This window comes from Apodemus sylvaticus, chromosome 4 (genome assembly GCF_947179515.1).
Source record: "Apodemus sylvaticus chromosome 4, mApoSyl1.1, whole genome shotgun sequence".
Classification (NCBI taxonomy): Eukaryota; Metazoa; Chordata; class Mammalia; order Rodentia; family Muridae; genus Apodemus; species Apodemus sylvaticus.
Genome location: NC_067475.1, coordinates 32,656,536 through 32,670,255, shown reverse-complemented (window position 1 = coordinate 32,670,255; position 13,720 = coordinate 32,656,536). Strand labels below are relative to the sequence as shown.

The 13,720-nt window shown below is 46.1% G+C and overlaps 1 protein-coding gene across 1 annotated transcript in view; it reads right to left on the bottom strand.

Annotated features, from left to right (window-relative positions):
• The window catches only part of Mcub (mitochondrial calcium uniporter dominant negative subunit beta), a 69,534-nt gene that overhangs the window by 513 nt on the left and 55,301 nt on the right, over positions 1–13,720 (bottom strand). The window contains exons 4-7 of the mRNA XM_052179257.1: positions 6,764–6,868; positions 3,649–3,809; positions 1,627–1,830; positions 229–345 (exon numbers count right to left, since the gene is read on the bottom strand). Of these exons, the coding sequence (XP_052035217.1) occupies positions 229–345; positions 1,627–1,830; positions 3,649–3,809; positions 6,764–6,868 (587 nt within the window). The remainder of the gene's footprint in view (positions 1–228; positions 346–1,626; positions 1,831–3,648; positions 3,810–6,763; positions 6,869–13,720) is intronic.

Below are 13,720 nucleotides of genomic sequence, written 5' to 3'. Positions count from 1 at the left end.
AAACCACTACCCAGCTTTATGAATCCTATTTTAAGAGATGAGTTTATGGCTTCATTTCCTGGTACTCTGAAAAGGAACTACCTCCCCCCTCCAAATTCATATTCTTAACAACAACAAAAAAATCTCTCCCAACGTTTTGCTAAACAATACGTGAAATATCTCAGCCGTGCATGCATTTCCCTGTCTCCCAAACAAAACCAGCTCGGAGGTGTACTTGCAGTAAGATACCTCGGCAAGGTCTTCCTTTAGCTTGTTGTATTGTTCCACGTCAAAACACTGCTGCTGCGATTTCTTGTGGAAGAATTGAAGAAGCTGCCTGCTCCGGAGGGAAGAATACGTGTAGTTCTGAAGGAGAGAGGAGACGGCGGAGCGTTGGTTAAATGAGGCTACTAACTCAGCAACGCCAGGACAACGCGGGGAGGAGACGGGGCACAGGCACCTGCAGTGGCCGTCCGAGCAGACAGCCCACAGAGGCAGGGCATTATGGGAATTGAGAGCGCCTCTTACAGGTGGTCAAACTGGGGTGAGAAAATGTTCATTTTGAGGAAGAAAAGTGGAAAGATTTGGCAACCTTGACTCAAAACAAGTTACTGGGAATAACTAAATTTTGTAGCACAAGTTCGATATCATTGATTGAGGGAGTGGGGAATGTGGCTCAACATTTATCCCCGTGGAGGAATTCATGTGTTTATACCCCTTCATCTGTAGGAGTTAAAATTTTTTGATGCTGTCAAGACTCTATCCAAAACTTGTGAAAAGCTAGTTTTATGTCAAGTTGACACAAACTACAGTCATCTGAGAGAAAGGAACCTCCACTGAGAACTAGATGGGGCTATCAGCAAGCCTACAGGGTAGTTTCTTTTTTTAAAGATTTTTTTTATTATTATTTTATGTATATGAATACACCACCATTGCTCTCTTCAGACACACCAGAAGAGGGCATCGGACCCTATTACAGATGTTTTGTGAACCACCATCTGGTTGCTGGGAATTGAACTCAGGACCTCTGGAAGAGTAGTCAGTGCTCTTAACCACTGAGCCATCTCTCCGGCCCTGCAGGGTAGTTTCTTAACTAGTGATATGGGAGGGTCAGGCTCAACTGTGGGCAGCACCACCCCTGGGCTGGTGGTCCTGACTACTGAGAAAACCAGTAACCAGCATTCTGCTGTGGCCTCTGCCCAGCCTCTGCCTCCAGGCTCCTGCCAGTTTGAGTTCCTGCCCTGGCTTCCCTCAGAGGACTGGGGTTTAGGGTAGGTAAGCCAAATAAACCCTTTCCTCCCCAAGGTGCTTTTGGTCATCATGTTTCATCCCAGTAATAAGAACTCTAACCAAGACACTGCGTGCCTTGATGAGGAATCTTTAGACCAGTAGGTGCTCAACCTTCCTGATGCCACAACCCTTTAATACAGTACTTGTGTTATGCTCACCCCAACCATAAAGTTATTTTTATTGCTACTTCATAGCTGTAATTTTGCTACTGTTATGAGTCATGATGTAAATCTCTGATATTTCCAGTTATCTTTGGTGAACCCCCGTGAAAGGGTCTTTTGGGGTCATGACCCACAGGTTGTAGAGAACTACTGTTTTAGACAGCCGTTCTGACTTACCGGTTTCCTACCTACTCACCTGCCGAGTTATGATGAAATATGCAAAAAAGACCATGGAATTTGCAAACGTAAGGAAGAACGTAACTGGTTCCATGATATCCCAGGAGTACACCCACCACGTCAGCCAGGCCAGTGCTCCACCCTGCACAGAGAGCAGAGCTAAGCCTGCCCACAGGAGGCCGCTGGTTTTGGCTTCCGATCGAGCTTCTATTCCAGCTTTGACCTGGAGGAAGGGAAAGCCATTCAGTTTACAGGTTTGCCAGCTAAAGGAGAAAACAAAAGCAAGAAGAAACAATGGAACAGATGAACAGTTTGCATTGCTTTGACGAGGTCATGTATGTAGAAAAATGACATTTATGAAGTATATACCAACGGCTTATTTCCAGATCAGTTCATTAATATCTTTAAGTTATAAAGGTAGTAGCTTCTCATCGAAAACAAACTAGCCAGGAGTAGTGTCACGCGCCTCTAATTCCAGGACTCAGGAGTCGGAGGCAGGAGAATCTCTGTGAGTCTGAGGGCAGCCTGGTAAACATAGAGTTCCAGGATAGCCAGGACCACAGAGAGACCCCGTCTCAAAAAACAAAAAGGAAAACCCCTTGAACTCTGTAGAAGGTTTACAATTAAAATCTGACAAGCTGGTTCTGAAACCCATGTTCAATCACAGGCCTGTTTTCTTTGTCCCTCCAAGGCTACTCTGTGACTTATCTCTCAGGCACTTTATGCCCGTACGGTCCTCCAGAGATGCATTCTGTTCTGTGAATTGAAGCAGGGTCGTCTTGTAGATGGAACTGACTTCCCTGGACTTGCTATGCAGACCAGGCTGGTTTTGAATTTATAAGAGATCTGTCTTCCTTTTTTTCTTTCTTTTTTTATTATATATTTTTATTTTCTATATTCTTTGTTTATATTCCAAATGATTTCCCCTTTCCCAGTTCCCCTCTCCCCATATGTCCCATAAACCTTCTCTCCACCCATTCTCTAATCACCTCTCTCCTTTTTCTCTGTCGTGGTACTCCCCTACAATGCTAGATCAGGCCTTTCCAGGATCAGGACTCTCTCCTTACTTCTTCATGGGAGTCATTTCTTATGCTAATTGTGCCTTGGGTATTCAGAGCTTCTGGACAAATTAATATTCACTTATCAGAGATTGCATTCCATGTGTATTCCTTTGTGATTGGGTTACCTCACTTAGGATATTTTCCAGATCCAACCATTTGTCTAAAAATTTCATGAATTCATTGTTTTTAATTGCTGAGAGATCTGCCTTCCTCTGCCTCCCAAGTGCTGGGTGAAGGCAGACACCACCGTACCCAGAGTATCATTTCTTGAAAAGCAAAATGTGGGTAAATAATCCAGAAAAACAAAGCCAAAAGAAGTACTTCTCTACCATTCGTCCAATGTCCTTGGAGATAATAACTACCTTTCTAAAAATTTTATTCAAACACAAAGATTAGCTATCCATTTTTAGTAATTATTTTATTTATTTACATTACAAATGTCCCCCTTCCTGGTCCTCCCTCCGTGAATCCCCCACCCCATCCTCCCTCCTCTTTGCCTCTAGCCCATTTTTTAAGAAATTACAAGTTCAATTACAGCTTAAAGAATGCAAGTTTCCCTCCTTAAAACAGACTACCACACCCCTATCCAACAAACAAACAAACAAACAAACAAATAAATAAATAAATAATAAAAGGGTGTGTGGGGTCCGTAGTATGGATAAAAGGACCGTAGGTTACTAACTTGCCACCCACGGTTCTACAGTGTCCCATCAAACAGTTTGCTGTCCAGAGACTCCTGGCGGATGCTGAGGAAACAGAAGACCCCAGCTCGGGGACAGATCACCTGCTGCGTGCTAGCTGTACACCTCAGTCGCCTAGTGCGCTCATCTCAAAACGGAGCACAGGTCGAGCCTCACAGCCCATTTTCAGGCTGAAGGAGAAAATAAGCATACACAAAACACCCCAATGTTCCTGTGACAGGCACTCACACATTAACAAAAGGCATCGCTTCCACAGGCCAGGCAGGGAAGCCCTCCCACCTGCTCCAGGGGCCGCAGCTGTTCCTTCAGCAAGTCGATCTTCGCCATCAGATGGCGCTCTCGTCTCTTCTGGAACTCTTCTAAATGCAGGACTGTAAACAGTCTGTGAACCAAGGACTTCACATTTTCCAGCTGAGTCGTGCGCTCTTCACTAGGCTGTTCTGAGAAAAGGTAAGGGAGACATAGTAGGCACTGACTACGTGCTTTTCCTCTAGATAAGTCCAGGCAATGAAATCCGAGTCCCTGCGCCTGACTGGCTGAGCTCTGCTCTGGGCCCGCTGTTCCTTAGTCCACTGGGATTTAATTGATCACCAGTCTCATACAAAGTCAATCTGTAGTAGTAAGTTACCAGAGAGTGGGTTTAAAATTCAACTTTTGGGGGTTAGATGTTCCTGCATCCTTTTGTAATGTGACGTTACTGTTGCTTTAAGAACGGCACATCTGGGTGTGTGTATGGTCTCCGTATGGAGACTGGTTGAATGGGTTAAAAGCAGTACCTGTTTGCCGTGTCAAGAAACTTCAATGGCAATGATGTACATGAGGTGAAAATGAACGGGCACAAAAGAGCCCCTGAGCTATGGGATCCGATATAGCAGTATAGGCTAGGACATGAGCTACAGGATCTGACTGAGCAGTGAGAGACAGGAGGAAGCATGGTCCAAACCAAAGTTAGGAAGAACAGAGGAAATCATTACATGGTAATAAGGGGGCCAATCTATCGAGATAAAATTATTACACACACACACATATATACACACACATACACACACACATATATATATATATGAAATATTGATGCACCCAGATTTATCAACTCCATTGGACAGCAAGGGACAGATCAGTCCAGATACAACAGTAACAGGGGAGGGTCACCAGGACTTCAAGGCCAGGCCAGGTCACATAGCTCATAGCTCCAGTCTTGGCTACAAAATGAGAACCTGCTTCAAAAAATTATAGAAACATATTTTTACAACCCCACACACACATTTTGTGTGCGTGTGTATGTGTGTGTGTGTGCGTGTGTGTGAGTGGTATTTATGGATATGTGACTGTCTTTGAATTTTATATATAATACATCCAGATTAAAAAAATCAGTAGACAATTCAGTTAAACTCTACCATAGAATATTTTATTCAAAACCTATAGGGTACACTTTTTTTTTTTTGCCAGCCCATGGAGTTTTCTCTAAAATAGACCATTTATTCTAAAGAGAGTTAACAAATACAAAAAGTAAAAAGAAAGAATTCCTTGTAGCTTACCAGATCATATGATTATAGTAGACTAACACTAGAAATCGGAAGTAAGAACCACACACTATACAACCCTGGAGACTGAACCAGAGATGTTTGAATAGTAAGTGGTCACTGGGACAAATCAGGGAGGAAATGGAAATGTTCTAAAACCAAATGAAATGAAACTACTGCTTCCCAGAACCATGGACAGACAGCTGCCAGGGGAGATCGTAACTGAGTACTACATTAAAAAATTAGATCTACATAAACAACTCAATCTTATTGCTTCTTATAGACCTGCTTTTTAGGTTATTGATATTTTCTTGTTTCAATATTGGCAGGTCATATATGTCTTGTAATTTATCCATGGGTCTTAGAAAAACAGAGGCAAGATAAACCCAAAAGTAGTAGATGTGAAGCAGTAAGGACTAAGGTGGGAATCACGAGATAGGCTAAAACAACAGTGGGTTGGTCCCACAGTGGGTTGGTCCCACTAATTAGATTATCTAATCTAATTAGATAATCTAAATGCTAAGTTATCAATAAAATAGTTGGAAGCCAAATTCAACAACTCATTAAGAAGGTCCTGCATCAGTGATCAGGCAGCTGATTTTATTTCAGATATGCAAGAAGATACAACACAGAAATCAATTAGCATAATAAAGCATATAAGTACAATCAAGGACAAAAATCATGTGACTATCAAGATAGCTACAGAGAAAGGACTTAGAAAAATCCAACATCTCTTCATGATGAAAGCCTTGAACAAACTAGGAATAGAGGGTTCGTGCCCAAACATAGTAAAAGTCATATGCAACAGATAGCTAACATTATACTGAAGAAAAACAATGCAAAACATTTCCCCTAAAATCAGATGAGAATGGGCTCCATTCCCACACAGTCAATAGTGTGTGTGAGTTCCTGACAGGGGAAGGAAATCCAGACTGCAAACAGGAAAGAAGGAAAGCTTTTAGGCCTGGTGAACACTTTCAGTAAGGGACAGGAGGTTTTCTATAAAGCGGAGATAGAACCAGGGATACAGTTCAGAGAAAGGGAAGGAGACAAAGGAAGAAAGAAGAGAGAACAAGGGAGATCCAACAGGAAGGGGAACGAAGTCTCCTAGAGTGAAAACTAACCCTGAAGAAGACACTAAAAGGGAAGCCTGACCCTGTTCAGGACTAGCAGAATTAAGACCGAACTTTCAGATAACATCGTGATGGTTGTTGGGCATGGGGAGGGGGGGACACCACCCATCACAAGGAGTCTTATAAACGGGGGAATTTTCCACTTGTGTCATACCATCATTCCAAACGTTTTGGAAGCCCAATTTCAGATTAGGATTGTTCAACCTAGAGTTTGAAATGAAAAGGAAACCGTGAAAGAGTTAAGACTTCTAGTTTCATAACTGGTGTATAAATGAGCCTGGAAGTCCTCATTCCTTTACAGCAACGAAAAAGGGAAACAAACAGCCAGCCAGCAACTCTCCTGAGAGCCGCAGGAGCTGAGCTGGGGCCACACTGCCTTGACCGTGGTCAGTGTGGTCGATCTCGGAAGCTAAGCAGGGTCTGCCGTGGTTAGTACTTAGATGGGAGAAACGTGGTCACGGCAAACTGCAGTCCTCAGTGTGGAGCAGAGAGGCCGAGAATTACAACTTACCTGTGTTTGAGATTTTAAAATGCCAGGAAGCTCAAGAATGGGGGTGTCATGCTACCACACACTACCCAGTTTTAATGATAAGAATCAGGGAAATCTCCCCACTGCTCTGGCAGAAGGAAAACGGCCATTCTGTAACACCTCAGAAAACTCTGTTCTCAACAAGGTTGCTTTGCCCTCTGTAAACACTTCCTAGTAAAGCAAGGGTTAAGCTGAGAGCCTTTGCTTACCTCTCTTGTGACACCGTATGTCATAGGGTAGTTTGTTAATGACGAGCTTAAAATCTTTCATTAGCAAAGTGTCCATCAGCGTTGAAGCTGGAATCTCACTGCCATCTGAAAGAAACCACACAGAACTAAGTGTGCTGGGAAGCAGTGGGTGCCTCGTCCCGACAGGTAAACGCTGAGACTCTGCACCTGTCAGGTAGCGCCCTGTCCTTTCTTACTAAGGGAATCTTCTCCCATCGCTTCTTTGCCTCCCTGGGCCACAGGGACCAGGCAGGCATTTCTCTCCCACTGTGCCACATGGACTGGAATCCAGACCATTGTCTGTGGTTAAAATGGTCTAAAGAGATTCAGGGAGGTGGGGATTCCACAGCATGGCTAGGCCGGCGAGGCAGCAGGATCTAGGTTGACCTTACACTATCTTGACCTGCAGGCTGCGGGATGGCCCTTAGCAGGCCTGCTCTGCCTCCCTGTGTTGCTGTACAATATACATCAAGCAGAAAAAACAATCCCCAGCCTGCAAGGTGGACTGTTGGGGCCTGAGCCCCGCAGTGGTCAGAGCCAGGAATGTGTCTGGCATCCTTGAGATTTGCCTGAGATAAACCAGGCCTACTCTGGTTTATGTGAAACCATGAAATCACTTAGGGGCACTACTGTGCAAGTCCTTTCCTTTGGCCTTGTTATGAATTTTTTCTCCTTTTCTCTTTTCTTTTTTTCTTTTCTTTTCTTTTCCTTCTTCTTTGAGATAGGGCATGGCCTAGTTATGTTTTGGTTGCTGTGAAAAACCACCGGACCAAAACCAACTTTTGGAGGAAAGAGTTTATTTGGCATGTAGGTTAAAGTCCATCACTGAGGGAAGCTGAGGTGTGACCTCAAGCCAGGAATGGAAGCAGAGATCACGGAGTCGGAGGACCACTGCCCTCTGTTCTCTATGACTTCTTCCCTTTACTTCCTGGTACAATCCAGACCCATGTGGCTGGGACAGCACCCTCTACAGTGGGCTGGACCCTTCCATACCAATCATTAATGGAGAAGACATTCACAGATAGACTTTCTTAGTTACTGTTCTATTGCTGTGAGGAGATGCTGTGATCAAGGAAAACTTTTAACAGGAAGCATTGAATTGGGGGCCTTGTTTACAGTTTCAGGGGGTGAATCCACGACCATTGTGACAGGGAGTGGGGGTACCTGGCAAGCAGGCAGGGCTCTGGAGCAATAGCTGAGATTTCACATCTGATCTACAGGTTCCCAGCAGAGAGACATTGGGCTTAGGATGGACTTTTGAAACCTCAAAAACCCACCTCCAAAGACACACAAGCCCACACCTCCTAATCCTTCCCAAAGGGTTCCATTAGCTAGGGCTCAGTCATTCAAATGTATGAACTTGGGGGAGGGGGCTTTCTCATTCAAATGCCCACAGGCCAATTTGAGTAAGGCAGTTCTTCAATTGAGAGTTTCTCATTCGTATGTCAAATTGACAAACAAACAAACATCCCCCCAAAACAGCAACAACAACAACAACTATAAACAACACAGGATTTCATACAACCTGATCTAGCCTCAAACTCACAATGTAGCAGAAGGTGACCTTGAACTCCCGATTCTCCTGCTTCTCAGGTGATGCGCCACATGGAAGGATGATCCCCATGGTATGCTGCCATAATGTTAGTGTGTACACACGCGCACCAATAAATCGTATTTTTGCAGTATTGACTCTGTCTTTATTTTTCTTAAGTCTTTTTTTTTATTTTAGAGTTTTATTTATTTACTGTATATGAGGACACTGTCACTGTCTTCAGACACACCAGAAGAGGACATCAGGTCCCATTACAGATGGTTGTGAGCCACCATGTAGTTGCTGGAAATTGAACTCAAGACCTCTGGAAGAGCAGTCAGTGCTCTTAACTGCTGAGCCATCTCGCCGCTCCTCTTTAGCCTTGAGTCACCTTATAATACACTCTCATACCCTGACACAGGCTTTGGAACAAGGTGCTAGCAGCAGAGCCCAGTAGGCAGACCTGGGCTGACCCAGTCTGCTTTTGCCTCTGCCTGATGCTGTCTATATCTGAGCCTGGATTTCTGCCACTTCCAATCGGAGAGCATAGTAACACACTCTTCTGATTAGCTAAAGTTTATTACTGTTGCTTACAGCCAAGGCCATGACATCCACCTCTCTCTCTCTCTCTCTCTCTCTCTCTCTCTCTCTCTCTCTCTGGATCTATCTATCTATCTATCTATCTATCTATCTATCTATCTATCTATCTATCTATCTATCTATAGGGTTAGGGTTAGGGTTAGATAGATAGATAGATCCAGACAGATAGATAGATAGATAGATAGATAGATAGATAGATAGATAGATAGAGATAGACAGACATGCAGGCAGTGACATTTTTAATTCCTTGTTTTTAATTATTGGAGGTGACTTATTATTATTGGTGTTAGTTCAAAACGTAGCAGCACAAACTGGGCAGGGTGGTACACACAGTTAATCCCAGCAGTCAGGAGGCAGAAGCAGACAGATCTGTGAACTCCAGGCAAGCCTGGTCCATATAGTGAGTACTAGGCCATCCAAAGGCCACACAATGAGACCTTGACTTAAACAAAACAAAGCTTAGCTATCTCAATAGCACGCCAACGTGTCAACCACCACACTGGCTCATAGCTCCTCTTTAGCACGGAAAAGGAGACAAAACTACAAGGAGATTGAGTGGCAGAGAGAAAAAATAGAAATGACCACATCTAAAAATTAAATTGCATTTATGTGATTTATGAAAATGAACAGAGACTGAGAAGAGAATGTAACAGGAATTTCAAATGTCTCAGAGACAGAAGGTTGAATGACAAGAGCTATTCAAGGGGATAGAAATAAAGTCAGTCAACAGCAGTAGGTAAGACTGAAATAGGGCCTGGCCAGGATACAAAGGGGGTTTAAATAAAACAACAACAAGAAATTGTTTCAAAACAAAAACTTTAGGGACATAAAGCATATAGTATCTAAAAATAGAATCAATAACCATCAAACTTGGCTTTATCATTAAAAGAAAAATAGCTTCAACTGCAGACATCGTGACTGAACGTCTCTCTTGCATCCAGATATGACAAAGTACTCCTTGTTAAATCACTTCAAGGACTAAACCTTTGTACCACATTGCCCAGATGTTGTCTACAGGCCATAAGGTGTAACTCTTGGGAAGTCCCTAGCCTTGTCTCATCTCTGAAGAGTAAGGTTCTAGAAACACAGGGTAGAGCTCTGTACCTCAGACCTCCTCACCCCTGACCCACCAGTAATAAGACGCACAAGACACTCATATTCTTGAATGCTCACTCACCCTTGACTTGACTCCATTTGGCTCACTGCTGACCCCTTTCCACGGTACCTCTTCCTCCACAGCCGATGAAGGTTCAAAGTTACACTTTCCCACTTCTCTTCGTGACAATGCTATTAGCTCTACGCCCAGCAGGCATTTCCCAGTTGCTGTCTAGCTTTGCGGCTGGGATTTATAGAGACTTGTCCCAAGACCTGGTGCTTTTTCAAGCTCACAATTATATTGTTTGATATGTATATGTATAAGTATATGTATATATAATATTAATATATTGTAATATAATAAATATAAATATATGTTTTATATATGATATATATCACATATACATATATGTACACACATATATATCTTCCAGCCCCCCACATTTCAGTTTAGCACTTAGGAATGGTTCAGGTGTGTGGGGATCATCAGGGGAGAAGGAAATCTCCTGGAAAGTTTTAACTTCAAGGTGCTTTGTACTGTGTCTTACACAGCCTGTTTAAAAACCAAAACCCACAAGTCTTTAACATAGGCCAGGTATGATGTTAGGAAAGCAAACTCACTGGGCAGTGTGTGGGAAACTAGTGCTGGCAGGGAGTTCTCTGTTCTCCAGAACAGCCCACACATGATTATGTGAATCTACTTTAGGAAAGTTCTGGAAGCGTGTTTCCTCCTGCCCAGGTGTGTCTGCTCATGGATTCAGCCAGAGCTGTGTCAGCTGCGGCCAGTGTGCCCGGAGAAGGCTGTTCTCATAAAGAAGAGCCTGGCTGGCTGCTTCCTGGCAGGCTCCACGGCTCCCAGGAGGCAGTAAGTCGATTCTGCAGCTGGGTCTGCTGCTGGAATCTGGCTGTTTGGTCTCCTGTACATGAGTGAGACCATGTTCCCAGGAATTGGTTAAAAAAAAAATCACAGAGGCAGATCTATGACAGGTTCAGATCACACTTTTCAAGTGCAAACTAAACACAGGTAGATTCCACCCTTGACCTATTTTCTTTAAAACAACAAACAACCAACCAGTAACACAGTAATTTTTTTAAAAATCTGACTTCCCAAGCATCATTAAAAAATACATTTAAGATGACTTCAACTAAAAGCTTCAATAAAGTGTTTTCAACTCAACTTAGAGTCCCATTTCCTTAGAGAAAAATAACTGAGGTTCTATCTTCCTTGTGCTGTGTTTTCAAAGTTATTAAAGTTATTTGAGGAAACATCAGCCATTTTTGCCCATCGGCCTTTCCACATTTCTTCACTCATTTCCTAGATATTTATGTGAAGGCACCCACTGCCCATTTTGACCCCATCTGAGCTCTGTGTGTGCACCTGTCTGTTGCAACTCCCAGGACAGGCAGGAAAGCCCTGGATTCCCCATGGCTCCTGCGTCCAAGTTACTTAGAAACCCACTGTGGCCACAGGAAGAAAGAAAGCTCACCTCCATGTCCTTACGATAACCTATTACCCTTTTTCAACCTGCTCCCCTCACCTCTGAGAATCCCTCCTCCTCTAGCCCTTGCTGCCTCCTTTGGGAGTCTACACCCAACACAAGGCCTCTGCATTTGGAGTTGCTGGGAACTGCAAGACCTTTCATCTCCCCCAGGTCCCCCCACCGCCCACCTCCAAGTGTCACTCAATTTCTCCAGGTGCCCCATCTCCTCCAAGTGTCCCTCAATTCCTCCAGGTCCCCCCATATCCTCCAGGTCCTCTCATCTCTTCCAAGTGTCCCTCAACTCCTCCAGGTCCCCCCATCTCTTCCACGTCCTCTGATCTCCTCCAAGTGTCCCTCAACTCCTCCAGGTCCTCTCATCTCCTCCAAGTGTCCCTCAACTCCTCCAGGTGCCCCATCTCCTCCAGGTCCCCCCACTGTCCATCTCCAAGTGTCACTCAATTCCTCCAGGTGCCCCATATCCTCCAGGTCCCCCCACTGTCCATCTCCAAGTGTCCCTCAACTCCTCCAGGTCCCCCCATCTCCTCCAGGTCCTCTCATCTCCTCCAAGTGTCCCTCAACTCCTCCAGGTCCCCCCATCTCTTCCAGGTCCTCTCATCTCCTCCAAGTGTCCCTCAACTCCTCCAGGTCCTCTCATCTCCTCCAAGTGTCCCTCAACTCCTCCAGGTGCTCCATTTCCTCCAGGTGTCCCTCAACTCCTCCAGGTGTCCCTCATCTCCTCCAGGTCCCCCCATCTCTTCCAGGTCCCCCCATCTCTTCCAGGTCCCCCCATCTCCTCCAGGTCCTCTCATCTCCTCCAAGTGTCCCTCAACTCCTCCAGGTCCTCTCATCTCCTCCAAGTGTCCCTCAACTCCTCCAGGTGCTCCATCTCCTCCAGGTCCCACCACCGCCCATCTCCAAGTGTCCCTCAACTCCTCCAGGTGTCCCTCATCTCCTCCAGGTCCCCCCATCTCCTCCAGGTCCCCCATCTCCTCCAGGTCCCCCATCTCCTCCAGGTCCCCCCATCTCCTCCAGGTCCTCTCATCTCCTCCAGGTCCCCCCATCTCCTCCAGGACCCTCATTTCCTCCAGGTCCTCTCATCTCCTCCAGGTCCTCTCATCTCCTCCAGGTCCCCCATCTTCTCCAGGTTCTCTCATCGCCTCCAGGTCCTCTCATCTCCTTCAGGTCCCCACATCTCCTCCAGGTCCCCTCATCTCCTCCAGGTCCTCTCATCTCCAGGTCCCCCATCTCCTCCAGGTTCTCTCATCTCCTCCAGATCCTCTCATTTCCTCCAGGTTCTCTCATCTCCAGGTCCCCCATCTCCTCCAGGTCCTCTCATCTCCTCCAGGTCCTCTCATCTCCTCCAGGTCCTCTCATCTCCTCCAGGTCCTCTCATCTCCAGGTCCCCCAGCTCCTCCAGATTCTCTCATCTCCTCCAGGTCCTCTCATCTCCTCCAGGTCCCCCCATCTCCTCCAGGTCCCCTCATCTCCTCCAGGTCCCCCCATCTCCTCCATGTCCCCCCATTTTCTCCAGGTCCTCTCATCTCCTCCAGGTCCTCTCATCTCCTCCAGGTCCTCTCATCTCCTCCAGGTCCCCCCATCTCCTCCAGGTCCCCTCATCTCCTCCAGGTCCCCCCATCTCCTCCAGGTCCCCCCATCTCCTCCAGGTCCCCCCATCTCCTCCAGGTCCTCTCATCTCCTCCAGGTCCTCTCATCTCCTCCAGGTCCTCTCATCTCCTCCAGGTCCCCTCATCTCCTCCAGGTCCCCCCATCTCCTCCAGGTCCCCCCATCTCCTCCAGGTCCCCTCATCTCCTCCAGGTCCTCTCATCTCCAGGTCCCCCATCTCCTCCAGGTCCCCCCATCTCCTCCAGGTCCCCTCATCTCCTCCAGGTCCCCCCATCTCCTCCAGGTCCTCTCATCTCCTCCAAGTGTCCCTCAACTCCTCCAGGTCCTCTCATCTCCTCCAAGTGTCCCTCAACTCCTCCAGGTGCCCCATATCCTCCAGGTCCCCCCACCGCCCATCTCCAAGTGTCCCTCAACTCCTCCAGGTGCCCCATCTCCTCCAGGTGTCCTTAAAGTCCTCCAGGTGTCCCTCATCTCCTCCAGGTCCTCCCATCTCCTCCAGGTCGTCTCATCTCCTCCAGGTCCCCCCATCTCCTCCAGGTCCCCTTATCTCCTCCAGGTCCCCCCATCTCCTTCAGGTCCTCTCATCTCCTCCAGGTCCTCTCATCTCC